Source organism: Camelus bactrianus, chromosome 21 (genome assembly GCF_048773025.1).
Source record: "Camelus bactrianus isolate YW-2024 breed Bactrian camel chromosome 21, ASM4877302v1, whole genome shotgun sequence".
Taxonomy (NCBI): Eukaryota; Metazoa; Chordata; class Mammalia; order Artiodactyla; family Camelidae; genus Camelus; species Camelus bactrianus.
In genome coordinates, this window is record NC_133559.1 from 9,053,338 (window position 1) to 9,081,081 (window position 27,744).

Here is a 27,744-nt window from a genome sequence, read left to right on the forward strand (position 1 = left end):
AATACCAGTTGTAAGTGCTGGCAAGTGCTAGGATCATTGGGCAAACTGCTGCTCTGAGCTAAAAGACTGCCTAGGTGGGAGCCTTCCCCAAAGGGTGGCATCTGTACAGGGGAACAGCACAAAGACGCAAAGGCGGGGAGGAAGGTCTGGGAGTGGCGGTGGGGGACGGAACTGAGTGGAGTGGGGAGGCTGGAGCCAGGAAGGCAGAGGAGAGCAGGGATACTCAGATGGGGCCTGGCAGGATCTAGACCACCTGAGGACTTTGAATCCAAGATTCCTGGGAAGCGTGACCCGCCTTCTTAACTCGTTAGCGGATCAACTAAGCCCCCAGACTCCAGGAGGCTAAATAGAGGGGGTCGAGATTATACACCCAGAGCCAGGTCAAGTCGCCTACTAGGTGGGTCTCTCTGGGTCTTTTCCATCAGGAGCCCTCTTCTCACAGGATTGGAGGGGGACCCCGGAGAGTGGATCTGTCCCCACCAGGACAGCTTTCCTAGATTCTTCGATTGCAGCGATCCCTAATAAGCAGTATCAGCTGCTGACTTTCCGGGGCTCAGTTTCCCGAATGACTTTGGATGGCGCCTTGCCCGCCCCCTAGCCCCGCCTCTCCGTCCCAGTCTTGCCCTAGCCCCGCCCCTTCCCTCCGATCCAGGCCGCGATCCGCTCTTCTGCCCCCGCCACGGCTCCGCCCAGGTCCTGGGCCGCCTTAGGGCTTTTCCCTTCGCAAAGGGTCCGCAGGGTCCCGCCTTCCAGGGCTCCCCTGCCCCTATGACCCCGGGCCACCCAATCCTGCCCTCTCCGCCCCAGACCCGCCTCCCCTGCCCTAGCTCCGCGGCTCCGCCCTCCGGAGTACCGCCCCAATCCCCGCCCCCTGATGACTCTGTGGTGCCCCCTGTCGGCCTCCCGCGCGCTCTGCGGTTGCCTCTTGCCCACGGGCCCGCCCACCTCGCGCGGTTGTCGTGGAGAGGGACGCCGAGGCAACGCCACGACAGCCGGGTCCCGTTAGTGGACGCGGACTAGAGACCCTTGATTCAGCCATCTCCAGGCGAGCCCCACAGAGTCCCATCCTGCCTCTTTGCCCGCGTGAGAGTCCACAGAGTCTCTGCGGACGCCACCAGCATGTCCGCCGAGGCGAGAGCACCAACCTCAGCCTCACCCAGGACCCCGCGTCCCGGGATCCAGAAGTCGTCTGGTGCAGTGACCAAGAAGGGGGATCGCGGGACCAAGGAGAAGCCGGCGACCGCCCTGCCGCCAGTGTGCGAGGAAGAGCCCAAAAATCCTGGTAGGCTGGTGGCGGGGTTGGGGTTCAGGCCTCTAGGCTTCAGCTCTGCGTGCTCCCACCAGCCACTCTTGGTTAGCCGCGTTGGGCCAGGCACTGGTGGGCGAGACAGATGAGCCAGGGAATAATAATAGAATTTCTGGTGCTAAGGACTGCTATGTGGAAAGGGTGGCACTGGCTGAAGTTCAGTACGTAAATGCAACTAGCTCCTGGCTCATGGTAAGAGTGTTCCAAGTGGTAACCATTATTAGGTGTGCACGTTATATTAGGCACTTCTTTGTAGTAAGGAGTCCTGCCCTGCCGACTGCGGGAAACAATGGAGTTGATGGTGAGAAAGTATTTTATAAACTGCAAATTCACTTATTCACTCAACAAGCAAACATTGTGCACCCACTGTGCGCCAAGTGCCCTGCTCCATTCTGGGATATGAATCACAGTTTTACTCTCAGCACAGTTTCTGAAACAGCTTGGCAGATGTTTCAGTTGAACTTGATCTTAAAGAACCCACACTCTGGTTTGGGATGCTGACAGATACAATAAGATGTGGTAATTTGTATGAGAGAAGAAGGTCCAGGAAGTGACGGGAGGACCCAGGGGGCACTACCAGGGGGTGACTCCGATTTGAGTTTATAGTTAGGCATTCATTTATTCAACAATTACTTTTTTGGATGCCTGCTCTGTGGCCAGGTCCAATACAGAGAGAACAAGAAGGTCATAGTCCAGCTGGAGTGGAATTTACATTCTCCAGGAAAAGAAAACCATTGGAAGAGTATGAGTGTGGCTCTTATTTTGCAAGTGCTAGAACCCCAACCCAAACTAATCCAAAAAAGGGAATTTATTGGAAGGCTTCTTGATTCAAATCCACCACCCTTGCCATGGAAGAGGGACAGAAACTTGCTGTCTCTGTTCTCATGGAAAAACTACATGAGAAAAGGCTCTGATTGTCAGACCTTGGTCTGGAGCCACCTCCTTGTGACTGCTGGTGGCTGGGGGTGGGAACTAGAGAAACAGCGTTTTCCAGAAGGAAAGACAAGACAGTATAAAATCTCTGATAGATAAGAACCCAGTTACATCACACACACACACACACACACACACACACACACACACCACTCTGGCTGCTGTGTGGAGAAAGGAGTGGCAGGGGGAGAGAATGGAGGCAGAGGGACGAGTCAGGAGGCATTTCAATAGCCCAGGTGAGGGACAGTGATAGTTGGAATAAGATAGTGAGGGAGAAAGGGTTAGGCTCCCTGGAAAAATACTTCAGATGTAGAAAAAGAATTGGTGAAGTATTGAATGGGGTGGAAAGTGAGGGAGGTAGCAAGAATGTTTCTGTCCTGGGCACGGGGTGGGTCAGTGTGCTGTCCATGGAGATAGGCAGGCCTGAAGGAAGGTCATGTAAGAGAAGACCCCCCAAGGGGTGATGTTAGCTGGGTAATGGGACACAAGGGTCTGGAGCACCAAAAAGAGGTTAGGACCAGGGATGTGAATTTGAGAGCTGCTGATGTCTGGGTGCGTTTAAGCCCCGGAAATGAGATTCCCCTAGGGAGGGAGGGAGTGTAACCAGAGACCGGAAGGGGCTCAGCCTTAAAGATCTTGGAGGAGGACCTGGCAGGGAAGCCTAATCTGCCCTTGGGCAGTGAGGTCGGAGAGAATGGGAGTGATAGCTGCACAGGGACCCTGGACAGGGCAACACAGAGGCCCCAGCAGCCCCAGCCGGTGCCATTGTGTGCTGCGGCAGGGCTCAAATGGGGCAGAGAGTGATGGCAGATGTAGGAAGATTTATAGATTTGTAGGAAATCCCATCCGGTGGCTTCTATTTCTCAAGAAACTACTAGGCAAGGTCATCAGTGAGCATGAGGAGGGAGCAGAGGGCAGGGGAGGAGAGCAGGAGCAAGGCCCTTTTAGAGCTGTGCCATCTACCAGGTCACTACTAGCTAAAGCCCAGATGTGGACCGTTTCCATCATCCCATCATGTTCTGTCAGCAGTGCTGTTCTAGAGCAGCCGCTCACACCGAGCCCTCCTTAGACCATCTTTGGCATCATCTATGAGCTTGTTAGAATTGCAGATTCATGAAGTCCACCCAGCCTGTGGAATCAGAATTTAGGAGGGACAGAGCCCAGGAAACTGTTTTAACTGGCTCTCCACGTGATTCTCACAGACGAATGTTAAATTTTGAGAATCTCTGTTCAGGGGGAAATGGTGTGAGTGAAGGAAGTAAGAAAGGATTAACCAGAGCCCGGGAAGCAGTGTGCAGGAGTCAGCTGTACAAGGGGCTAGCCCTAGCCCTAGCCTCCCCGTGCCTCCTCTCATCTGCCTTGTCCATTCAGCTAATGTCTCCTGGATGTCTGTGTTCCCCCTGATGGCTGGGTGCAGAAGAAACGTGTCTCTCACCCCTTTGCCACCAGAATCCTCAAACCTCTCTGCATCTTGCCCCCACATGTGCTAAGCACAGGTCCTCTCGGTACCCGCCTCCCCCCCCCCCCCCCCCGCCCCGGGCACAGCCTCTGCAGCACCTGTTGCCTGTGGCCTGGGTGATGTTGCCCAGCGCTGGACGAGCAGCCTGGCACCATGAGCAGACTTGCCTCCAGGCTCTCCCCTTTACCAGGGACACCCCTTGGCCTCTCCAGGAACCAGGAGCAGGAGAGAGCAGGGGTGTCTAGGAACTCAGACACCTCAGGATAGGAAGTGGTGGGCATCTGTCGGAATTAATAAAAGTCTTGAATGAGTTAATATTTCCAAAACATTTGGAACAGCGTGGCACAGGGTAAGTGCTATATAAGTGTTTGCTAAAGAAATGAAAGCCTGTCGCTCTGTTGGGCCTCCGTGTATGGGGGTGGGGTTGGGGGTGGGATATGGGGGGAGACGTCCTCCTGGGTTCCTTCCTTTGCTTGTACCAGGCCTGGGATTTCTTTCTTCGTGTGACCCTGCACAGTCCCAGCAAGGAAGGAACAGGAGAGGAGGCGGGGCTGGGGACACCCTATGGAGGCGGAGGCCCCCCAAGGGAGCGGAGAGCGAGAGTGGAAGCGGCACATAGAAGAGGCGCCCTCACGGTCTACATTCTACGCCCTTTAGTCCCCTTTCTCTCAGGTCTTGGTTTCCCACTGTTTCCTTTCAAGTATTTTCAGTATAGGTCTCTACAACGCATCTTACACGTTAAAAATGTCTGTAAGGATGCCTGCCTCGGAGGCGGAGCCCTTGCCTGCCTTGAGGCCCGAAGCCCGGGGTCCGGCCGCGGGTCGCGGATTCCATGGTGGGCGGGGCGCCGGGCCCGTTGGGGCGCCCTGTGGTCTCTGCTGCCCTCTGGTGGCGGCCTTCGGCTACAGCCCGGCCTCTGCGCGGCGCTTCTCGCGCTCGCTCTCCTCTCCGCCCCCGCAGAGGAGTACCAGTGCACCGGCGTCCTGGAGACAGACTTCACCGAACTCTGCACGCGGTCGGGCTACACGAAGTTCCCCAAAGTGGTCATCCGGCCCTACCCGCACTCGCCCTCCGACTCTTCCTCCGTGTCGTCAAAGACCACCGTAGGTGAGTGACAGTGGAGTCCCCGGGGGACCACTGCTTTCATCCTCCGCCTCCCACCTCACGGCGGGCTGAATGGCGGGGGAGCAGGGCAGTGTGTGTGTGAGTGCGGAGGTGGATTCAAGGGGGCGGGTGGGGAAATGGAGGAGTCTCCCGTCTCCCTTTCCAAATCCTCGCAGACGCGGGACTGGAAGAGCCCTCCCATCCTGTCACTCCGTGGGAGCCATCCCGGCCTCTTGGGCACCCGTGGGCCGGCCGGGCGTGGGACCTGGGGCGGTGGCCCTGCCCCCTCCTTTCTTATCCCGTCTCCTCGCACTCCTGCCTTCTAGAGGATCAGCTGCTGTCGAGATCCTGCAGCCTCAACAGCTTAGAGAGCAAATATGTGTTCTTCCGGCCCACCATCCAGGTGGAGCTGGATCACGAAGACAACTCCTTGACAGAAATCTACATCCGCGGTGAGGCACCCCCGCCCCGACTGTTCCTCTCATCTGCAGTCCCTTACCCCACCCCACCCCACCCCTCTCCTTGGCCTGAGGCGTCTTCCCCCTTTTCCTCCCACAGGCTGGAAGCTTGAGGAGCAGATCCTGGGTATCTTCTCTAAGTGTCTGCCCTCTCTCAGCCAGCTGCAGGCCATTAAGTGAGGGGGCTTGGCGGTGGGGGAAGGGCTCTTGGTGACCTGGGAGAAAGAACTCAAGGGGTGTGGAAGAGCCTGGGGATTGGGGAGGCAGGGATGAGGAAGGGTGGGGCCGGGGTGTGAGAGCGGCTGGAGAGGACTACGTGGAAAGGAGGTGATGCTCCAGCTGCACTTCTGTGCTTCTCACCAACTCCAGCCTGTGGAAGGTGGGGCTGACTGATAAGACCCTGACCATGTTCATCGCCCTCCTGCCTCTCTGCTCATCCACGCTCAGGTCAGTGGAGGGGAACAGGCAAGTGTGGAGGCCACCTGGGTGGCCTGGCTGGCTGGGTGGTCAGAGGGGAGCACTCTGGGGAGGCAGTAGGATGTGGTGGCCTGGGTGGGCATCTCTGTAGGGAGAAGGTGCTGCTATGCTAGTGTCTGTTGAGTTTTGAAGCTCCCATCTGACAAGCAGTGGGTTCCCCTTTCCTGCCTATACAGGTGCCTAAAGAGCCCACCTTTGGGGCCTTATCCCCTCTCCTCTTCATCAGTCCCACAGACACCCACTCTCTCCCTGGAGATTCCTCACTGCCTGGGGCCTGACGGTGTACTAGGGACTGGTTCTTATCCTATAGGACTGGCAGTCCAGTGAGGGAGGGAGGATTTAGGAATAAAGTCAGGGCAGTGTGGGGACTGCTGTGGCCCTTGCTGAGGTTCCCCCAGCACCCTTGACCTCTCCTGCTTCACAGAACGCACCCTCACTGGCCTGCAGTCTTCAACCTGTGGATGGGATGGATGCTTCTTGAGGGACTTTGCCTTCTTCAGCTGGAGGTCCTTGGTGCTCTTCGTATAGAACACCATGAAACACATATTTTATTCCATCACAGGAACTGAAAACAATTTAGCCAGCAGAAAAGAACTATAGAATCCATCTTAATATGTAAAAATAGGTCAGATCAACATAATGAAAACAATTTAAAATGAATGCAATCAAGTTTAGATGCAAGATGAGCCAGCCTGAAAGGTTGGGCAAATACAATAAATCATGGGAGAAATTTTTTAAATAGAGAAATTCTAGCTATTCAGTTTTTGTTGTGACTTGGAAAAAGACCTCCATTTGCTCAGTAGTGTTGGAAAAGCCACTGCCTTGTGGAAGAGCCATGTATTAGGTACTTACTGCTGTGTAACAAATTACATCAAAATATAGTGGCTAAGACAACAAACATTATCTCACAGTTTCTGTGAGATAAATCCGGGTCTAGGTTAGGGGAGCACCTCTGGCTGGGGGCAGGTGAGGTTGCAGTAAGGCTGTTGGCTGGGGCTGCCATCATTTTGATTGGGGCTGTAGCATCTGCTTCCAAGCTCACTTATGTAACAGTTGATTGGCTGCAGTATCTCCACTCGAGAGCCTCTCCATAGGCAGCTGGTGCCAGAGAGCACCCAAGTGGGAAGCCACAGCCTTTTCATAACCTGAACTTGGAAGTGACTTCCCATCATTTTTGTCGGATGCCATTCACTAGAAGTGAGCCGCTAGCCCAGCCACACTCAAGGGGAGAGGATTACACAGGGCCGTGGATACCAGGAAGTAGGGATCACGAGGGTCATCTTAGAGGCCTGCTTACCACAGGTCACTAATTCTGGGGAGTGGCCCCTTCACATGGCACACTTCCGGATTTGTAGCCTGGAGAACTTTTACATGTAATTTCCTATATGGGAGAGGAGTATCCTTTGCTTCTCTTTCCAAGCTGCTCCCCAGAGCCCCACCCTTCATCTTTGTCCCCTTCCCTCATCTGACCTCAGGGGTGCCTCCTGGGTCTCAGACCTCCTCCACCCCTAGGAACGTGTCTCTGGAGGCGAACCCGTTGCCGGAGCAGTCCTATCACAAGCTTATGGCAGTGGACAGCACGTGAGACTCTCCCTCACACCCTTTCTGTGGGACTGTCCTTAGTTCCCACCCTTCTTTGCCCCTCTAGCACCTCCCCAAGGACCCTCAATTCCTGCCTCTTCACCCTCAGACCGAGTGGCCCTCCCCCTGCCCCCAAGTTTTCCGATGTTCCGGCGAACGCCCAGGTCCCTGTGTTTCCAGCGGCCCGCGCTCTCCCTCCTGCTGCCCAGGATCGCGCACCTGTCTCTGCGGAACAACAACATCGACGACTACGGGGCGCAGCTCCTGGGCCAGGCTCTGGCCACGCTGCATAGCTGCAACCGCACCCTGATGTCGCTCAACCTGGCCTTCAACCACATCGGGGACGAGGGCGCGGGCTACATCGCCGACGTGCGTGCACGGCGGGTAGGGACCCAGGCCAGCAGCGGCGGCCCCGGTCCAGCCGGCTCACGAGCCCCTCCCCGCCTCCGCAGGGCCTCCGGCTGAACCGCTCCCTGTGCTGGCTGTCCCTGGCCCACAACCGCATCCAGGACAAGGGCGCCCGGAAGCTGGCCGAGGTGGGCGTGCCGCCTGGGCGGGTCCGGGGAGCGACCCGGTTCCCGGGGCGTCTGATCACAAGGTGTCGCCTGGCCCCAGGTCCTGCGCCCCTTCGAGCTGACGCACGCCGAGGTGGTGCAGCGCCGGCGCCTCCTGCTGGAGAAAGGGTCGCAGGAGCGATCGCGATCGGTGAGGAGCGCCCGGAGCATCCGGCACCACTTCCCAGGCCAGCTGCTTTTCAGGAAGCTGGCCGTGTCCTCATCCGTCCTCTCTCCCTGTGCCTTGGCTGTTTTTCTCTCTGACCTCTGCACAAATCTAACGTTTGGGCTCTAACTGCAGAACCGCTCCACGGACGGTGGAGGGTATTGGTTGGGGAAAAGGACCAGATTTAGACTGCAGGGACTGGAAACCCGGCTCTTCTACAAAACAACTTGGAACCTTGGGCATGTGACTTAACCTCTGGGGCCTCAGTTTCCTGATTTGTAAATTGGGGATAACTGTACCTATCTCAGCGGATTGTTGAGAGGATTAAATGAATTAATTCATCTAATGCATGAGGAACAGTGCTTGACACTTAGTTAAAAAATGTTAGCTGCTCTTTTCTCCCTCAATGTAAGAGTCTGAATGCCACACCCCCACCCCTACCCCCAGGTCCCTCTGCCATTTCTTTCCAACAGCACCTGCCCTAGAGGTGTCCCAAACAAATTACGTCAGCATTGAGGGAGGGAGATGGGAGTGGGAGTGCTGCCAGTATGACTGCCGCCCAGATGTGGGGCTTCCCCTCAACCCTCACTGAGGAAGGGGTGCTGGCTTCGTCCTCCATCCCCTCCCATTTGTGAATGCAGCCCTCCAGCTCTCGACATGGGGACTCCAAAACAGAACGTGAGAAGAATCAGCTGATGGGGGTCAGCAGTTTTGCACTGATGGACAAGACAGACAAGACACAGACAACGAAGACCCCCAGGGGCCTGGGCAAGAAAAAGGAGAAGTCGGGGGTAGGTGTGCTGTGGGCAACAACAGAACCCCGGGCACGGGAGGAACAGGGGAGGAAGCTTCCCATGCACAGGTGGGATGGCGGATGAAGGCCTTCGAAGGTCCATCTCCGGCCCAGGGTCCTGATGCTGACCCCTTCCTATACCTGCTCCCCATCCTCCAGGGAGGTAGGACTCTCATCTCTCTTATATCCTCCACAGGAAGTGGTGAAGAAAGAGGAGAAGACAGGGTCTGGGCAGTCCCCCATACAAGGAACCCCGAAGAAAGAAGACTCCACAAAGGCAGGCAAGGGGAGTAAGTGCTAGCACCCCTCTGCGGCACCCGCTCAGTGCGGAGGAGGAGGAAGGAGCCCCAGGCAGGATGCAGGAGGCCTGCCGTGAGCAAGTCTGATGATGAAGTGCTGCGGGAAGCCCCAGCCGGCTCCACATCCCGACCCGCCACATTCCACACCTTGTTTCCCTCGGCTGGACCCCTGTGGCCCTGCCCTCAAGGCCTACCTAGCTAGGGACCCCCTCCAGCTCTGTTTCTGTTGCACCCAAACCCAAAGTTTGAGGAATCCCCTTCCTCGCTCCAGCCCGTTCCCTCTAGGGAAACTGGGTGGTGCCGAGCTCTGCACTGTGTATTCTGGCTCCTCTTCCTACTCCAGAGGTAACCATCCCTGAACAGAAAGTAAGCAAGGGAAAAGGACCCAAGACTGGGAGCAAAGAGAAGCGCAGCATCCTCCAGGAATCAGAGGTAGGCTGCAGGACAAGTGGGGTGGGGAGCACGTCCCTGGGGTCCAGGCAGCCCTGTACTGTGGCAGCAGCCACTTCAACTCGCACGTGTCCTCACTTCTGCCCCCTCCCCATCCCAACCTGGGCTTGCTGGGGGTAACAGAGCTCAGTGCCCTCTCCCCTACTACTTCTCCTTGCATATTAGGAGCCCACACTTTTGATCCTCTGCCACAACTGAGTCTGCTCCCCAAAAGGCCATTGGTTCATCACCACTGCATCCACACTTGCTTGTACAGTTGCTCAGGGAATAAAGCACATTCTCCTGTCTCTTCTGACAGCTCCCCAGGAAGGTGGGGCGTTTTCACAGTCATGGTACTGCCCCCACCCTGGGAGCCCGCAACTTGAGACTCTCTCCTTTGCCCTCTTTCAACTTGGACCAACTTGTTCCTTGCTTTGGAAACCTTCCTGGACTTCCGACTCCATAGCCCCCGGCTTCCCAGCCCTCCAGCTGCTGGTGGAGTCGGCTGCCCGAGGGTCTGTCTCTGTATATAGGCAGACTTTGTTGTATTGCACTTCTCGGATATTGCGTTTTTCACAAATTGAAGGTTTATGGGAAACTTGCATCAAGCAAGTCTCTCCGTGCCCTTTTTTTCCTTCAGCATTTGCTCACTTCATGTCTCTGGGTCACATTTTGATCATGCTCTCAATATTTTAAAGGTTTTCATTATTATTATGTTTGTTACGGTGATCTGTGATCAGTGATCTTTGATGTTACTGCTGCGATTCCCTGAAGGCTCAGACGGTGGTTAGCTTTTTTTTTTTGCAATGTTTTAAAATCAAGGTATATACATTGCTCTTTTAAGACATAATGCTTTTGCACACTTAATAGGCTGCGGTATAGTGTAAACATAACTTTTATATGCACCTGGAAACAAAAAAACTCATGTGATCAGCTTTATTGTGGCAGTCTGGAACCAAACCTGCGATATCTCAGAGTATGCCTGCATTCTGTCAGCAGGACTCCCCCACCCTAGGACCGCGCCCCCCCCCGCCCCCCCTTTAGGAGTCTTCTCTGGTACCCAAGACAAGATCTTACAAAAGAGAAAAGTCAGGTGGAGAAAGCGGGTGGGGATGGCCACTCAGGGCCAGTTTTCTCTGTCCCTGCCCTGGGCTTGAGCCAGGCTGCTGCTTCTCACCAGCATTGTTCCACTTTCTTCCCATCCTGCCTTTAGCATCATCCCCTCCAGTCCACTGCCCTCCTGCTCTCACTGTTTAGGAAATAGCAAACTGGAATGCTGACACACTATTTCAAGCCTTTGCACCGCTGACACCTTTCCCCACATCTTCGTCTGGTAACAGCCACCCACCTACTATTCAGACTTCAGCTTATAGGCCACCTCCTCCAGGAGACTGCTCCTGGCTCCCGAGACTGGCTAGCTGTCCGTCCCCCGCACTCCCCAGTACCGAGCATCCCTCTGCCAGCTCTGACCCCGTGCCACATTACCACCTTGCTCTCTGGCTACACCCCCCCCCCCCCCCACAGCTGCACCTTGAGGGCATGGGCTTATTTACCTTTGTATCCCCAGCACCTGGGACAAAGCCTGGACTGTAGCCGGCCCTCAAAACATGTATGTTGAATAAATGAATGACTGGCTTGTTGACCAGCTCCCCTCTCCTCTGCTGCAATTAGTATTCTGCCTTAGAAGCTACTGAGATGGTCAACCCTCTCCTGGAACCCGTGGAGCACCGAGATGGGAAAGTTTTCATGCCTGGAAACAAGGTCCTTTCCCACCTCAACCTTCTCAGTACGTCTGCCAACCACCCCCCCACCCCCGCCCTCCGAGGCCAGCCAGGCCCCACGTGGTCATGCGGGTGTCCCTGCCCGGGATCCACGGAGCAGAACCTGGCTCTCCCATGTCTGGGCACCATGATGTCGAATGGGGCTTTGGGGTGCGGGGCAGCTGGGCTCTGGGTCAGGCATCTGGAGAGTAATGAGGGGAATGAGATGATCAAAAGGCTGAGGGAAGTCAGACGAAGGAGGCATCAGAGAAATAGAGGAGAGCTGGGGTGAAGGGCCAGATCAGGGCAAGTGAGCTGGGGGGCCAGTGCGGAGTGAGGGGGTTGCAGAGGTGCCCCGTGAGGGTGGGAGCGAGGAGGAGGTGGGTGGTGTTAAGAGGCCACCTCATCTGCCTCCACAAGGAAACCGCATCACGGAGGTGGGGCTGGAGGCCTTCCTCGCCACGGTGCAGTATCAGGCGCAGTTCTTCAAGTCCAAGACAGCATCCAAGGGCCCTGTGGGACCGCTGTGGCTGTGCCTGGAGGTGAGTCCCCAGCACCCTCGCCTGCTGCAGCTGCTGCAGGGGCTTCTGTGTCCCCATTGCCAAGACAGAGGACAGTAGTTTCCCTTATTCTTTTCATCGCAACATAACCTCCGCCCCTCTTGCTGTAAGATTGGAAGTCACACTCCTTTTGCCTTTTCTCCATGTGCTTCAGCACTAACCTGCCCTGTCCCAGGACGTTTTTTTCTCCCCAGACAATTAATCTTTATCACTTTTGTTAGCTGTCAGCCTTCCTTTTCCTCCTTCAGAAAAACTGCTTCTCCCCACAATGTCCTGCGTACCTCATGATCCAGAAGCTGACGCTGACCAGCGACCCCAACAGTAAGGCCAAGCACAGGGAGGAGGCAGCCACCACTGCCTCCACCTAGCCCCAGGCCCCCACCTTCTTCCTGGAGATTCTGGGCCATGGAAGCATCTCCTTTCCACGTGTGGACTGGACCTCCATGGGGAGATCTCGGATCATTAATAAACTCTATTGATGTACTTTTTCCCTGAGGTTGTCTGAAAACTTTGTCCCAGAACTACTACGAACATCTGGACTTTGAGCCTGTTCATGATACATGGCCAGAAATGGTCAAATTGCTTTACGGTTCTGCAGGGGGTGACCTTAGCCTCTGGCAGCAGCCAGTCAGGGGGGTTGCTCTCCTGCCTCCTCAGGGCAGAGTTCTTGCCAGCCCAGGCAGGAGTCACCCGCCCCCTGTGCTCCTTAGAGGACATGTGATACGCCAGGGTTTGCACTGTCTGGTCTCAGAGGCAGAAGGGAAAGACTTGGGACAGTAACGGACAGGCAAAAGAGGAGTGGAAGAGCGGGTGGGGCAGAGGGATGGGCTCCATCATTCCAACCTCCCGGGCCCCTCCCACTTCTGCTGCTCTGTCTGGCGCAGGTGTCTGGCCTGGTTTGGAGGAGAGGCAAGGGCTCAGCTTATGAAAATGTACAGAGCTAGCGGGCTGCTGTGGAAAGGGTACCAAGTCTTTCAACATCTATGCAGCAAAGGCCAAGCACTAAACATGAACCCTAATAATACTGTCTGCTGCTGTCAGCGACCTGAAACCAGGACCACCCAGATGGTGTAGGGGCCAGAGGAGTTAGGAGAGCTGGGAACCCTGACTCTTCATCCTTCAGCGCTGCCTCCACTGAGATACTGAGGTGACCTGACTGCCCAGACAGCACAGCGCTGGATTCTGGGGAGCTGATGTCCACTCCACAGGGAGCTTCCCAAGAAGCACCCCAATTCACTTGGTCACTTGCTCTCCCTGCCCAGAACTCCCCCTCCGCAAGGCTCCGTGGCTCTCACGGTCCTCTCTCTGCCTCTGACCGCCTGGGCTGCTCAGCCTCTCGGCGGCCGGCTGTTGAGCTTCTGCAGGGAAGACAGATCAGCTGCCTTCCCAGCACTGAGCACGTGCAGGGGCTCGGTGATGATCAGTCACCCCAGCCTCTCCAGTTATCCCTGCCTGAGTCCTTCTAAAGCTTCTGCGAATCCTCACCGTCCTTGTCCTCATCCCTACACTTATCAGGTAAGAACGACGTCTATTAATTCTGAGGCTCAACTAGACTGTAGGCTCCTGAGGTCGGCATTATGCTGCGTTTAGGAGGGATAATGTCAGACAGTTGGGGGAAAAGAGAATTTTTCCCTTAGTCCAACCACGACAGCAAAGAGACAGAGGAGGTTTAGATGGTTACAGTCCTGGAGATCTGGCCATGTCTGCCGGGCACTTCCAGGGGGCGTCAGAGCCTGCGGGAGGACACAGAGGGCCAACGACAGAGAGCAACTGGCCAGGCCTCTGAGATGACCCTCCCCTGCCTGCTGCCTTTAGTCCTGAAGCTCACTGAGGGCAGCTCGGGAGGTCTGTTGACCCTGCTGCTACTGCCCCTTTGTGTGTGTATTTACACTAAGTGAGCTCAGTGACTTTTCGTGTTTTGGTCACGGGGGCTGTGTCAGTTTGCCCAGCTACAGTCCAGTAAGCAACGCACATCTGGAGTTTTGGGAGCGAATCTGGCAAGGCCTGGGTCTGGGGGCTGCCTTCTGTTCCCTCTGTCCAATTCTCACCAGCCTCAGAGGGAACAACCACGGTATCTTTGATCACAGCGGTTCCAAGAATCACACACACACCACCACAGATGAAGAATATTTAACTTTTCTTAAAAAAAAATCTTAACCATGAAAGGAAGAAAATAAAAGAGTATACATTATTTTAACAGCAAAAGTCATTTCCATATCTATATTTTATATATTATATATATATTTATATATATATATGTATATATACACCTAGCACAGTGTGTATATTCTATTAGTCAGTGGGGAGTGGAGTGGACGTGGTAAGAGGGGCCAATGCTGCAGTGGCCCCTGGGGATGGTCCTAGGTTAGTTTAGGGGCTCCAGCATTCAAACCCCCTACCCCCACCTCCTGGGGCCCAGTTTTCAGCTCCGTACCTGATACACTGGTTTTCTACAAGGAGAGGGTGGGGAAGGGGGGACACAGGTGAGGCAAGAAGTTCCCCTGAAGATGAGAAGCCCTCGGAGGGAGGGAGTGGCTCAGCACCGAGCAGCAGAGGCTGGGCTCCGGGGCCAGATGGGCCACAGCCTGGAGGCCGCCTCGCCCACAGGGGACTGGGGTGCTCAGGGCTGGCTCCACTTTGGGCCCTGATCCTCGAGCTGGGCTGCTAACAAGGAGATACAGACGAATCTCCTCTCCCCTTAGCAGTCCCTCTGTAACTGCCTCCAGCACACCAGGATCAGAAACAAAAATGGTCAAAGTTATTTACAATAGCAAAGATGCACATACAATACATACATATTTATAGGAAACCAAAGTGACAAAGAGAGAGGTGGAGGCACCCACCTCAGCCTTGGGGTCCTGTGGAGAAAGGGGTGGAGGAAGAAAGTGCATTTACACTGGAGCCACCTCCCTGCCCTCGTGCACGGAGGGCACCCTCGCAGACAGGCACGGGCATGTTCTTGGGACCAAGGGGGCCTTTCAGATGCAGTCAGCATGCTTAGGAGACAGGCCTTGAAGGGTTAGGCTGAAGGGCGGGGAAAAGACACTGAAACTTGACTCCAATCTGAACAGACCAGGCAACATGCGGATCTCCCCAACCTCGGGTCTTGGCTGGGGGGCTGGAGCCGTCTCCTCAACCCCGCCTCTACTACGGGGAGGAGGTTTGGGGTCTCCTCACCCCATGCCCTGCCTCAGGCCAGTCCCTAGAGGAGGAGTGGGGACACAGAGGATTCGGTGGTTCGGACAGCTATGGTCCTGGGGATGTGGCTGCGTCTGCCGCGCCGTCTTCCAGTGGGGTGTTGGGGCCTGCGGAGGACGCAGGGATGGCAGTGAGGAGCGGCTTCTGAGAGGACCCTGCTCTGGGTTTCACCGAGAAAGTCCTCGAGCTCCTGAGAGCAGCTCTTAAGCCCCATCCCTCTGTGACAAGGCATTTTCCTCCTCCAGAAACCCTAGAGTTCCTTGTGGGACCTGGAAAGGGCTGCCCACTGAACCCCACTTCTGTTTCGCCAGCCCCCAAAGCCCACAGGGAGGTATGGGACTGTCTTCCTGAACTAGAACACAGCCATGGCCCTGGCCCACTCTGCCTGCTTCTGGACCACTTATTAAGAACAGGTTTCAGACCCGAGACTAGGCTTCCCCTGGTCTGCTATCTCCGTAACTTGAGGAAAAAGAGGGTTCAGTTCTGAGGGGAATTTTCAGGGGAGCTTCTGTGGGGCTTCCCTTAAAATGACCTCTTTCTGAAGCTGAGGGATTATACTCAGGGAGGAAATGAGACTCCCTCCAGAACTCCCTTCTCTCTCCTCACACCGTGTGACATTCCCTCACAAGCTGCAGGCCTTCTCCCTGCACCCCACCCCAAGCCCGTGGGGCTTCACTCACCATTCTCAGGGCAGGGCCGCAGTTCGTTGCTGTCCCGGGATTCAGAGGCTGGGGACTCCTTGGCTGGAGGGGACAGGGAGCTGTCTATCCCTCTAGCCGCCTCTCTGTGGAAACTACCCACAGGTGTGGTGCCACCAGACGACTCTCCCCCGAGGGACCTGAGCAGCTCTCTGTGGGCCAGCTCCATGTCCTGGAAGAGTTGCAGGGGGACATCTGTTCGTGAGGCCCCTGGGGAAGGGGCACACCTTCTTATCTCCCAAGCCTGGAGGGATGGGCCTGTGCTTGAGGATGGCTGGGTGGGCTGAGCGTAGGGCCCCAGGCCAGGATCTAGGGCTCCCGCAGAGACACACTGTGCAGCTCCCTCGTGGGAGTGATGGGTCTCGGGGCGATGGGAGGCCTCCAGGGACCCAAAGCCTCATCTCCCTCACCTTGAGCCTGTTGAGCTTGAGGGTGAGTTGCTCGATGGTGCGGAAGATCATGCCCACGTCCCTGAGGGCCAGGCTGGGGGGAGAGCGGCCGGGACATCTGTGACCTCCACTGCCTCCCTGTAGCAGGGGCCGAGGCTCCGTGTGCCAGGCAGGGAGGCCGTCAGGCTGGGATGGGCTGGTGTGTGCCCCTGAGGGGTCGGTGCTTGAGTCTGGGGGTCCTGCTGGCATGCTGACGTAAAAGCAGTTCCCTGTTCCCAGCAAGACAAAGAGATTAGGAGGCCAACACAGGAGAAGTCTAAGCCATCTCCGCTCCCCCAGTGTTCCCCATGCCGCCTGACAGGGCCAGGGACGCTGTCCTGCAGACGAGCTCAGAACAGGCTGGCCTCACGCTGCCCATCAGCCTTCTAAAAGCCTTTCCCCTCCAGAGAGCCTTCTAGGCAGCAACTCTGCCCAGCCTGGCCCACACCAGGGGAAGATGCTCAGTGGTGGAAGTTAAGAGAGAAGGGGCAGGGTGGTTGGGTTTCCTCTGGGAATCAGGGGAGTGGCTCCCATTCCTTGAAGGAAGGGTAAAGGGGGGTGGGCTGGTGTTAGGCCCTTCTGAAGAGGAGTGGGCGGGGCCTCCTTCATTCTGCCTCATCTTAGGCTCTGCTGATGAGATTCAACACAGCCCCTGCCCCACATGCCAACTAGTTCATGATCCAAGAGATGCCTTGACTCATAAGAGTGGAGCCAGGGACAGCTGGAGGAAGGACGTGGAGGATCCCTGACAGGGCACTAAGCACAGCTAAATAGCCAGGAACCTGGGAGGGAGGCCATGTAAGCCCTTTGCCACAGTGACACTGAATGGTGGCTGGTGTGGGGGAAGTGGTGGCTCAGAATGTCGGGCTCAGGATGCTGGGCCCTGAGCACTGGGCCAGGCTTGCCCACTCCCTCTCCTGACCAAGCACAGGCTGCTTAACCCCACTGCTCTGAAGGGGGCTCGTGTGGCTCTCGACAAGGGGCTGGCACAGGGTCTGTGGCCCCGTCTTTAGGCCCACGTCCTACCCCTCACCCATTCCAGGCAGTTGAGGGAGTGTGTACGGGGGTGTGTGTCCAGGAGACCCAGGCAGGGGTCTACCGCCTGAGGCCCGGCTCTGCCCCCATGGGCCCGCATTCCGCCCTGGCCTGTCTCTGGCTCCAAGGAGACGTTCATTACCCGCAGCCTTTGCTCCGCCTTCCACTTCAGGTGGCTCAGGCTCTGACTGGCCACTCTCTGGTAGTGCAGGGACAACTTTGCTGCCTGCCACCTCGGCTGCACCGACACCACCACCAGGGAGAGCAGAGACCGAAAGAGAAGGAAAGGGAAGGGAGAGAGAGTAGGAAGGAGAGAGAGAAGGAAGGTTGGGGGTAGGGGAGTGGGGGTGGAGAAAGAAAAAGGGAAGAACAAAGTGAACACGAGATCACACATGATGACACCCCAGGGAGCTGCAGAGAACCATTCTGCCAATTCACCAATTCACCAGAGGAGACAGAAGGAAGGGCAGGTCCCAGAAACCCAGGAGAGAGCGCAGACCTTGGGCAGTTTGAAAGAAAAATGCTCCTGGAAAAGGAGGCAGAGCTGGGCACTTGGGGAGGAAAGGTGACCCCCTCCCACCCCTGGTAAGCCTTCCATCTTTTGGGCCGCACACCTCAGACAGCCTTCCCCCTCTTCAGCTTATTCTTCCCTCCCTGCCCTGAGCTCTGGCCAGACAAACCTGTCCCCATCCCAGCCAGTCTTGGCTTTTCTTGTCTTAGAGCCGTCCAGCTATTCCACAAGCTGGGGGCACTCCCTACCAGCCTACTCAGCTCTCCACATGTCTTCCCAGCCTTGCTCTGCAGCCCCTCCTCTTGGCTCCGCCTCTAGTCTCATGGCCATCCCATTCTGCACCCTCAAACCTTCATCACTGCTATCTGGGTGACTATTTGCCCTCATCTTTCTGGGAGTGAGGCTCCTAAGAAGAGCCATGTTTTTCCCTTAGTTCTGGAAAAGCAGTGAAGAATGCTAGCAGAAACTTCTGCTGACAGTTAATTTGAGCCAGGCAGTAGGTAATATTCTCATGTTGTAGAATGAAGTCCAGAGATAATTCAGAATTTTGTCTAAGGTCACATGGACATTAAGTGACGGAGCTAGGGCTCTGCACCTCAGCTGTCTTACCCCTGAGCCTTTGCATGATATCAACGTGGACTGTCTGTCCCCCAGGATCCGGTGCGAGCCTCTGAACACACGGTATCCAGAATAAAGGTGGGGAAGGAAGTAGCCCTTTGGAAGACTTGCCACTGCCCTAGCAAAATTGGATAATTGTCCCCCCATTGGACACCCCAACTTATTTTACCTTTTCTCACAACTTTGTAACTTCCTGTTGTCTCTGTGCTTGAAGCTTCTTCCTCTGGATTCCTGTCCAGCTCGGGAGACTCCCAGATTCCAGAATTTCTGGTCCTTGGGGGCAGGTGCTCCAGAGAACAGAGAGCCACATCCTCCTGCCCTGGCTGGCCCCGCTCTGGCCCTGAGAGCTGGGTGGAGTCCCCTTCACCTGCAGTCGGTGCTCGCCCTGGGGAGCCTGGGTCCCAGGGGTGAGAAGTGATGCTGACGACAGAAGGTGTAGGTGTCAGGTCGTCCTCGGGCTCCCCAGCGGCCTGCGGGTCGGTGGGCTGACCTGGCAGCAGGCTCCAAACAATCAGGTGCCGCAGGTTCTCCACTGGAGGGAAACAGGGCGATGGCTTCCGCCACACAGGACTGCACACCGTGCCCGGGGTGGGACGGGGCAGGGGTGGTAGAAGTGTCGCTGCTCCTCCCACCCCCCAACCTGGTGAGACTACCTCTTCAGTCACTGAGTGGAGCTGGAGGACTCTGGCCAACCAGCTGGGGATGGGGGTAGGATGGGGGGCAAATGGGACAGGAGTGACGAGTGTCTCTCTGCATCCACCTCTCCCAAGAACAACACGGAGACCTTTGCGCAGGGAGAGGGTGAAGATGTCTGGCCATGCTACTGAGGCACCGGGGGCTGATGGCAGGCTCCACGGGGCACTCACCATCTTCCAGGGCTGCATCCGCAAGTCCTTCCATGAACAGAGGTGCTGGGAGGGGCAGGAGGATGGGGTTCCTTGACCTGCTGCCCCTGTTCTCTCCGTCCAGGGAGGCAGAAGGGTGAGGCAGGGCACCCAGCTCCTCTTCCTCTGTGCTGCCCTCCTGCTCGGGATCCTTTAGTGGGACTGTGTGCTCCCCTTTGACCCTCTGCTGGGGCCCAGTGCCTGTTTTGGATGGAGGCTAGTGTAAGGCAGGGAAAGAGGGAAGGCATGTACAGGCTGATCCCAGGCCCAGCTTTGGGTTCCAGAGGCCGAGAACATTGGCTGATTTATTCCACGATGTTTACTGAGCACCTACCATGGCCAGGCACTGTCCAGGCTCCTGGCGAACATCAGTAAATAACACAAAGATCCCCGCCCTGTGGACCTTAAATTCTAGTGGACCGACACAGAGAAAAATAAAATAAATATGTAAGTTACCTAAATAAATTAGAAGGTGAGAAGTTCTACAGGAAAGAAGAAACTATAGAGCAGGGTATGGGATCAGGACTGCTGGCCTTAAACTGAGTGTCAAAGAAGGCCTGTCAGTGCAAAGCAACATCGGCACAGAGACTTGAAGGGGGTGTGGGAGTTTGGAGGAAGAGCATTCCAAGCAGAAGGAAACAGAAAAGGGACACAGCCAGAGAGCCTCTGCCCTGCCCCTCCGGGGAGATTTCTTTCTAAACCCAAGACCTTATGTGATTTCACATAAAAACTCAATGAGAATTCTGTTTGGGGCCCTCTCGCCCGGGCTGATCCCATCCCAGTGTTGCGTTTTCAGCCCTTGAGTTCCATGCCCCGACCCTGGTGGTGCCTGTGCTCCAGCCTCTCGGTGCAACTTGTTCTCCATAAGGAACCCTCGGCAGGAGGAAGCAGAGGCCCCTGGACTCTACCCGACGGCCCCTCTCTTCCTCCCCTGCTAAATACCCGGGTTGGGATCCCTGTTCAGGTGAGCTGGTCTGCACTCGCTTGAGTCTGTTCCCCTTGTTCTTCCAGGCTCTCTCTTCCTCACCCCGTTTCTTCTGTTCTTATCAAAACTTCACACCTCTGACCCTGATGGCTCTCTCCTAACACCCCTACATGCACACCTGACCACCTCCGTATCTGTGCTACCAAAAATGGCCTGGGTTGGGCTCCCACAAGGACAGTTTGGGGACTCACCTCCAGGCAGCACCTCAGGCTCTGGTCCACTGTGGAACACCTCTGAGTCATCCAGTCCTACCCTGGGGGAAGAAACAGCCAAGGGTGAGAGAGGATCGCCTGCTGGGAGTTAAGGCTCTCTGCCAGCTAGGCGGTGGCCACGTCATGAAATTCCACTCTGGCCTCCTGAGTTAGAAAGGGTCGTGATGGACGAGGGTCCAAGAAGGGAGGGGTTTAGACTTCAGCACCTGCTGTCTGGCTGGCAACCTGGAGAGGAGGCTGGGTGCCGGCCAAGCTTCTCCTGGTCCCAGTTCTATACTCCCCACCCCACTTCAGGCACAGCCTCCATTCCAGCTGGGTGGGGGATGGTGGGGGGCGAGCAGACAGGGACAGGAGGCAGAGGGGTGGGGGTACTTCCTCCAACTGCCTGCTAACATTTGTCAGCTGAGGCGGCCCATCCCCGGGGTGATGGGCTTAGAAGCAGCAAACAAGTGGCTTGGAGTGGGGATGGCGAGGGGGCCTGGAGGGTAAGCACCTGCTGGGTGTGGGGCTCTGGTGGGCTGGCTCCTGGGGGCCTGGGGGCGGAGGGTGGACGGGCGTGGGGGCAGCTACAGGGTGCCTGGTGGCATTCCGCACGGCCTCCTCTAGGAGCTCCATCCATCTGTTGCTCAGCAGGAACAGAGGACTGGTGGTGAGAAGAGGACCAAAGCACACAGCATCTCCCCCTGCCAACCCCACTGCTCCAGAGCTGTGAAGCCCCTCTCCACACCCTGCCCTGAAGGCCCTCCGCCCGGCGGAGCCCCACCTCCCCCACAGTCCTGCCTGGCTGCTCCCTCGGGTTATATGACTTGCAGCTCCCGATTACTGACACCAACCCTCTGTTACGCTCTGTGCTAAGCCTTCTATATCTGTTCTCTTGCTCAAAGTAACTCTCAAGTGGTAACAATATCCACATTTTATAGATGAAAACTCCGAGTCTGAGAAACTGTCAGTCTCCTGCCATGACGCCACATCACCTCTGGCTGGCCAATTTCAGGAATGTGGGTGGGTGGATGCCCTGGGTGGGGATGAGGGTCCTGGAGGCAAGCATCTTTGAAGAATGCAGGCATTTAAAACACTTGATGGGAGAAGGGAAGAGGGACCCAAGCGGAAGGGTGTGGGGCCAGATAAGTGGCTGGAAGATGGCTGGGATCCCCTTCTCGCTGTCGAGGCTGGTTTCTGGGGTCGGGGATGGCGACCCTGTAAGCTTCTCTATGCCTATCTTATCTCCTGCTGCCCTGCCAGTGCTCTGTCCCGTGACTGCTCTGGGGCCCCACCCTGGCCTCACTGTCCACGCCCTCATACACACCACCCTGGTCCCAAGGGGACGGCAATTACGTAGGACCCCTCAAGCAATTCTCACGTGTTCTTGTCTGATGATGTCAATGCCACCAGCTCATAGATCTGGGGTGGGCCCAGCTCAGAGGTACAGATGATGAAGAAGGCCCGCTTATCTGTGCAAAAGAGAAGGTAGAACAGTCTGTGCTGTGGGTGGTGGAGGGGTGACTGCAGCCTGGGCCAGGGCGACAGAGCGTGGACTTGACACCCTGACCCTTAACACACAAGATGAAAGATGAAACACGAGACAGACTTGGATCTTCAGAACCACTCGGGACCCACTAACAAAAAGGACAGAGGCAATTCTGGGCCCCCTAATGTCATCTTCACAGGCACCCCTATTACCTCCCATTTTCCCAACAGTGAGGGCTGACAGGTGTATGGTGCCTAGGGTTTATAAAACTATGTCACCCGTCACCCCTTTCCATCTCCCCCCGAGGCTGGTATCACCTGCCACGTTACAGATGAAGAAAGCAAGCCCAGAGAGTTTGGTCATCTGGCTCTTGCTCCGAGCCCTTTATGTCCACCCTCCGCTTCTCCCTGAAGCGCTCTGAGCACTGCGCTGGGTTCTGGACTGTGGGTGCTTCCGTCTTCTGCAAGCGGGCTCTGCCCGTCACTCTTGCAGCAGGAAGGCTTGTCTGACTCTTCTCTGCCTGATCTCGTTCTTCCCAGTCCTGTTTACACATCCTCAGCCCACCCTAGGTGCCCACATCCCATCCTGCCTGCACCACGTTGTCTATCTTCCTCTTAGTCCCCATCCTACCTATCACCCTCCCCCACGATGGACCACATCCTCCTGCTTAGATGGGGCAGGGGAGGAGGGGAGGGACACAGGTGGGCTGGTAAGTTCTGTATGGCCCCAGATCGGCCCTGCCTCACCCAGAGCTCACTGGACACGAGTAACAGGGATCATGCCCTGGGGCCTGGTCCAGCTGGGACCGGCTCCTCAAGGGTACCTGTGGCCACAGAGCGGACAAGCACGGCATTGAGCTTGAGCACGGGGCTGAAGGTCTGCTTGCTGTCCGCGGCTCCCACAGCCGTCTTGCTGTGGCACTTCAGCAGCAGCTTCTCGTCCTGTTTCTGCAGCAGCACGAGGAGGTCCTCCAGCAGCAGCACGTGGAGGTCTGGAGGGGTGTTGTGCTTGTGAGGGGTGCCCCGTTGCCCACTCATACCTCATTGGCACACGTGGTACCAGAGGCTGTTGGATGCCCATCCCCGGGGTCTAGGAAGCCCTTGAAACTGATGACCTCTGACTCCTTTGTTTCTGGTACTCCTTCCCCATGCTGTGCTTAAGGAGCCCTGAACTCTCACGCCCAGTCATGTTTCAAGCTGCCTCCCTGGTGGCCACCTTACTGCCCCGTTTGAGCACCAGGTTCCAGGGTTTATGATCCAGAGAAGAAGAGCCCCAGGGCAGTCCCCCAGGCTCCCTCTCAGCCCCAGCCCTCTGGCACTTACCCAAGGTCTTATCCTTGCTGATCCTCCAGGTCAGGGGCCCCTCATGGATCATCTTCCTGGTTGTAAGATCCAGGCTCTGTTAAGGGGATACCATCCATTTATTCAACAAGTATCTGAGAACCTACTCTGTGCCGGTCATTGTGCTAAGCTGCTGGGATCAGCAGTCAACAAAGAACAGTCCTTGTCCTCACACTCTTGTGGGGGACGCAGACAAGTAAAAAGACAACTATGAAGTCATGCGCCATGTGCTGTGCTGAGGGATAAACCAATGGCTCTGGATGGGGTCTCTCCACCTCCGTTGACCACTCTCTGCTTCACCAGCCCATCCGTGCAGCTTTATTTCCTCCCAAATGACCTTTGTCTTTATCTTGAGTCCTCACTCCCATCCCCCGCTCTCTCAAGCTAAGTTCTAACATTTAGCCTTTGTTGGCAGGGCTGTCCGCCCTTGTCTATCTGGGGATGGGGTGGCAGTAGTAACTGGGGCAGTATGTATTCCAGGGCCCCATCAGGCCACCCGATCACAGACAGGCCCGTGTCTCCTGCCCCCAACACTCGCTAGGTCCTGACCAGAGTTCTGCTCCTAAGGATGCCCACAAAGCACGTACGTGTGTGTGGGGCTGCTGGCGCTGCAGCCTCGGCCTCCTACCTTGAACTCCGCCGCCAGGGGGTTGCTGGCCCTCTCCAGGGAGGTGGTGTCCAGGCGTTTCTGGTAGCCCTCCAAACGGTGCCGGTTCTCTGTCTGCTTCACTGCTTCATTCACGTACTTGAGAATTTCCCGGCACTGATCCCGGGCCCGGCAGAGTTTCTCGTGCTCAGAGGAGCCACCTACCAATTGGGGTAGAGAAGTGGTTAGGGGCTCCAGCCTGAGACGTCTGTCAGAGCCCGATAATGCCTGGCTACTTACAGCCAGGGTGACTGGCCTGTGGCAAACCAGCAGATATGGGTGTAGATACGCCATCCTTGCCAAACTTGGACCTTACGTGTAAGGTTAGCTTATACTGAGGGTCCTTGAATTTCAGACCACTGCTTTGAAGACACTGATAGCTCCCAGGACTTCCTGCCTAGCCCACCGCCAGCTCTACAGGTGTGGGGGACAGGAACAGGGACTGTGGGTGATGGCAATGATGCCGCCTCCCTCTGGGGACACCTGGTCAAAACAGGTTGTGATTCTTCCACTTCTACACCCTGACTCCAACGTCCCAGATTTGAGGGTCGTGAAAGGTGCTCAGGATCCCAGGGTCAGGGACCACCTGGGGCGAGACCCCCTATTGAGCATGGCCCCCCTATGCCTCCAGAGTAGCCGTGCACAGCTCTATCTTTTGTGCACTGCACATCTATCTCTGTGCAGCAGCGGGGATGAACAGGGCTACAGTCCAAACATGGCCTCTGGTGTGGGACCATGATCACTGGAGAAGCCAAGGTGCCCCCGTGTGTCAACCTGTGTCCTCTCAGATGCGTTCCTCTCATCTGCACAAAAAAGCCCCACTCAGGTGAGGCAGCCCTTACCTCCTCCTGCTCCTGAGCACCTTATTTTTGCCAATGCGTATTTACAATTGTTATCTTCTTTGAGACTGATAACAACTCAAAGATGGAGACCCCGAAGACCAGAGAGATCAAGTGACTTGCTAAGGTCACAAAGCAGGGCAGTGCCAGAAGAAGGGTGTGCGCTGTGGGCTGCGGCCCCCCCGCCAGCTGTGTGCGAGCCCTACCCTCCGTGTGCTTGATGATGCTCTCCAGCAGCAGCGGGTACTTGGTGAGCCGCTGCATCTCGGAGATGATAAGGTCTCTAAGCTGCAGCCGCCGGCACTGAGGGTGGCTCTCGGCCTCCTAGATGGAAGGAGGCACAGAGGAAGATGTCAAGCTGGGGGAGGAGCTGGCTTATGGGCTCAGGACCCGGGGAGTGTGCAAATGCCAAATAGGTCCTATTCCCAGAGGGTCACTCAGCAATGGTGGTGGCAGCTTCTTGCTTACGTATTTAGGCAAAGGTTGGTGGGGGAAGGGAGACAACAGCCCAGGAAAGGGAAACGGTCAAACAAGCCACATAGAGCAGGTGTTATTCCCCCTTCATAGATAAGGAAACTGAGATCCATCTAAGCACATACAGGCACTAGCAGGTCAGCGGGTTTTTTGACGGCTAGTCGCATCTTGTCTTGAGAGTGGGTATGTGTCAGTGTTTCTGAAGAGGGGGCGTGAGGGAGGATGTGGATGGTGCAGGTAGTTGCTGGGTTACCCTCCTTGGTAGAGAGGAGGGGTCAAGGTGCCTGGAGCTGGGGGCCAGGAGGGGAGTTCGGGAGAGCCTGGGTGAACCGGTTAACTCTCCCCTCAGCTTTACCAAGCTGTGACCGATCTGGCTGCTCTTAGTGGCGCTGAGGGGAGGCTGAGGACACACCTGCATGAAGAGCTGGAACCGGCTCTCCTTGCGCTGCCTGGTCTTGATCAGCTCCAGGGCTATGGATTGGTAGGAGCAGAACTGCGCGGCCACCTGCTGGAGCTCCTCCCGGGCAGGGCCGTCGAACTGAGGGGCAGAACGGACAGCATATGGCTCAGGGCTCACACCGCTGCCCAGGCCAGCTCCCCGCCACCTCCTCCGCCGCCACATCCTATGGCCCTGGGCAGCCATACCCGAGCCAACATGAGGTCACTGATTTCTTTGATGATGGGGCCCTCCTCCCGGAGCCTCTTCATGGCTTCACACCAGGAATCTGGAGAAGGAGAAAAGACAGAAGTGCCTGGGGTTGAGCCATGCTGCCAGGCCCTTTGAGACAAGAGGAGGGATCTGACCACGGGGAAGGGTCTGAAAGTCATTTCACCCAGTGGGGAGCTGTAGTGCTGGCTTCAGGCTGAACAGCAGGTTCTCCCGCCAGAGAGGACTGGTGAGGGCTATCTGCTCGGGGCGCCTGGCATGTGGGCAAAACTGGATCAGAAACCTGAAGGCTGGCCGGGGACGGGGTCAGGAAGGGAGGATGGAAGGCAGGGTGGCTCCTCACTGTGGATCTCGATGAGCTCGGGCAGGTTGGGGAAGAGCCGAGCCAGCTCTTCCCGGGGCAGCAGGCCCTCCTTCTTCATTCGCTGGTAGAAGATCAGGTCCAGGACCCGGAGTGTGCGCAGATGGGAAGCCTCTGTCACAAACAGCTCTGAGCCGGGGTAGTGTCAAGGAGGGCAGAAAGACGTGGAGGAGATCGATCAGCAAGGATCTGTAATCACTACTGTGACCCCCAAACTACTGTACTTTTGGGGGAACTGAGTGCTGGTTTCAGATAGCGTGTCAACTTTTCTCTCCCCAGGAGCCAGAACTGAGGTGGCCCTTACAGGAGCTGCAACTCGGACTGGTCCCGCCCCCAGGGCCCCACCTTATTTTCTCTCTACCACCCTTTGCATCTGAGGTGCTCTCCACCCGTTCCTACACAAGGCAGAGTGCAAGCGGGGGAGGTGGAGCCGGTGCTCACCGTTAATGACCTCCTGCCGGTCAATCTCCCTCTGGCTTAGCCCAGCCACCACATCCTTGCCCACTGTATGCTGCCAGTTTTGGGCATCTGGCTCTGGCTCCAGGTCAGACAGCTGGCCCAGATCATCTTCCAGGAGGTGGGGCAGGAGGGCATCTGTGCAGAACCCCAAGTTGGGGGACTCAATGCTCCTGGGGGAAAACAGGCAGCTTGGCATCACTCAAAGGAAGAACTCAAACACGGTGTTTGTCTTTCCCTCTCCTGCCCAACCTGCTTGCCCCAGGCCCATGGGAAACCAGCGGGCCATGAAGGGGAGCTGCCCAACCAACCAGCCGCTGGAAGGTGGGGGGGGGTGCAGCTGAGCATGGCTGGGACACGGATACCTAACAGAGGCACCATCTCACCCATTACTCACCTGCGGCCCATTTTGGGGGTGAAGGGAGGGGTTGGGTTCTCAAGAGACCTGTGAAGAGAATGTCAACTCTCAGCAACCCTCTGCCCCAGCCTGGTCCCGAGACATCAGTGCGCTGAGCCCCTCGAGCCCCGCTCACCTGGTGGAGAGGCTGGAGGCAGAAGACGAGGCTGACTGGTGGAGGCGGGCAGCCTCGGCAGCAGCGTCCATGTCCACATCACTGCGGGAGCGGGGTACATTCTCCGCCTTCCGGGACCGCTTCATCTCCTCCCGGCCCTTCAGGCTCTCAGAGCGGCCCAGGCGGATTTCTGAGCGCGAACTGAGGGGAAAGGGCAGGAGACCTTGGGGTCTTACATCTGGCCAGCTTTTACCTGCAGCCCCATATCAAGGGTGCGTCAGTGCTGCAGGCTCTCCTCCCCAAACACCAAACCCAGAGGACCCAAACAGCCGGCGGCAGATGCTGCTCAGAGACAAGCCGCTTCTGCTGCTCTGCATTCCTCCCTCTCCCCAGCCCAGCTTGACGGACAGAGCCTCTCACCTTCCTCATGACTGGTCAGGAAGGGATCCTAACAGGAGGGTGAAATCTGGGACTAACAGAATCAGACTCGTGGGGGGTCCAGATACCAAAGACCCCGAGTGCCTGTCATGAGA

At 56.6% G+C, this 27,744-nt stretch overlaps 2 protein-coding genes across 13 annotated transcripts in view; one reads left to right on the top strand and one right to left on the bottom strand.

The window, feature by feature from the left end:
- Positions 1–350: 350 nt before the first annotated feature.
- On the top strand, positions 351–12,367 carry LRRC71 (leucine rich repeat containing 71). 4 transcript variants are annotated; one of them, XM_074349616.1, is made up of 17 exons: positions 351–1,282; positions 4,659–4,805; positions 5,129–5,254; positions 5,361–5,436; positions 5,630–5,707; positions 6,162–6,243; positions 7,250–7,318; positions 7,499–7,687; positions 7,771–7,854; positions 7,934–8,023; positions 8,680–8,829; positions 9,028–9,121; positions 9,474–9,562; positions 11,127–11,168; positions 11,244–11,345; positions 11,740–11,861; positions 12,128–12,367. In XM_074349616.1, exons 1-17 carry the CDS (start codon positions 1,120–1,122, stop codon positions 12,165–12,167), a joined length of 1,743 nt encoding a protein of 580 aa, XP_074205717.1. In that variant the 5' UTR covers positions 351–1,119; the 3' UTR covers positions 12,168–12,367. The 4 variants fall into 4 exon arrangements, with proteins under 4 accessions (XP_074205717.1, XP_074205718.1, XP_074205716.1 ...); XM_074349617.1 differs by lacking the exon at positions 11,127–11,168 and having other exon boundaries at positions 353–1,282; XM_074349615.1 differs by lacking the exon at positions 11,127–11,168 and having other exon boundaries at positions 358–1,282; positions 11,231–11,345.
- A 1,632-nt stretch (positions 12,368–13,999) lies between these two features.
- Positions 14,000–27,744, bottom strand: part of ARHGEF11 (Rho guanine nucleotide exchange factor 11) — a 96,635-nt gene continuing 82,890 nt past the window's right edge. For 8 of the 9 annotated variants that reach the window (XM_074349599.1, XM_074349598.1, XM_074349603.1 and 5 more), the window contains 19 exons: positions 27,233–27,412; positions 27,097–27,144; positions 26,685–26,872; positions 26,226–26,372; positions 25,861–25,940; positions 25,628–25,753; positions 24,948–25,065; positions 23,885–24,063; positions 23,239–23,314; positions 22,740–22,907; positions 21,809–21,899; positions 20,942–21,067; positions 20,428–20,489; positions 19,234–19,452; positions 18,537–18,899; positions 17,381–17,476; positions 16,186–16,433; positions 15,758–15,947; positions 14,000–15,184 (listed from right to left, as the gene is read on the bottom strand). In XM_074349599.1, the coding sequence (XP_074205700.1) occupies positions 15,126–15,184; positions 15,758–15,947; positions 16,186–16,433; positions 17,381–17,476; positions 18,537–18,899; positions 19,234–19,452; positions 20,428–20,489; positions 20,942–21,067; positions 21,809–21,899; positions 22,740–22,907; positions 23,239–23,314; positions 23,885–24,063; positions 24,948–25,065; positions 25,628–25,753; positions 25,861–25,940; positions 26,226–26,372; positions 26,685–26,872; positions 27,097–27,144; positions 27,233–27,412 (2,764 nt within the window). In that variant the 3' untranslated portion in view covers positions 14,000–15,125. The remainder of the gene's footprint in view (positions 15,185–15,757; positions 15,948–16,185; positions 16,434–17,380; positions 17,477–18,536; positions 18,900–19,233; positions 19,453–20,427; positions 20,490–20,941; positions 21,068–21,808; positions 21,900–22,739; positions 22,908–23,238; positions 23,315–23,884; positions 24,064–24,947; positions 25,066–25,627; positions 25,754–25,860; positions 25,941–26,225; positions 26,373–26,684; positions 26,873–27,096; positions 27,145–27,232; positions 27,413–27,744) is intronic. The other variant, XM_074349602.1, reaches the window with a different exon arrangement.

Coding starts and splice junctions, on each gene's coding strand:
- LRRC71 (XM_074349615.1), top strand. CDS start 1,120: ATGTCCGCCGAGGCGAGAGCACCAACCTCAGCCTCACCCAGGACCCCG. Junction 5,255..5,360: donor GACAGAAATCTACATCCGCG/GTGAGGCACCCC, acceptor TTCCTCCCACAG/GCTGGAAGCTTGAGGAGCAG. Junction 7,319..7,498: donor CTTATGGCAGTGGACAGCAC/GTGAGACTCTCC, acceptor CTGTGTTTCCAG/CGGCCCGCGCTCTCCCTCCT.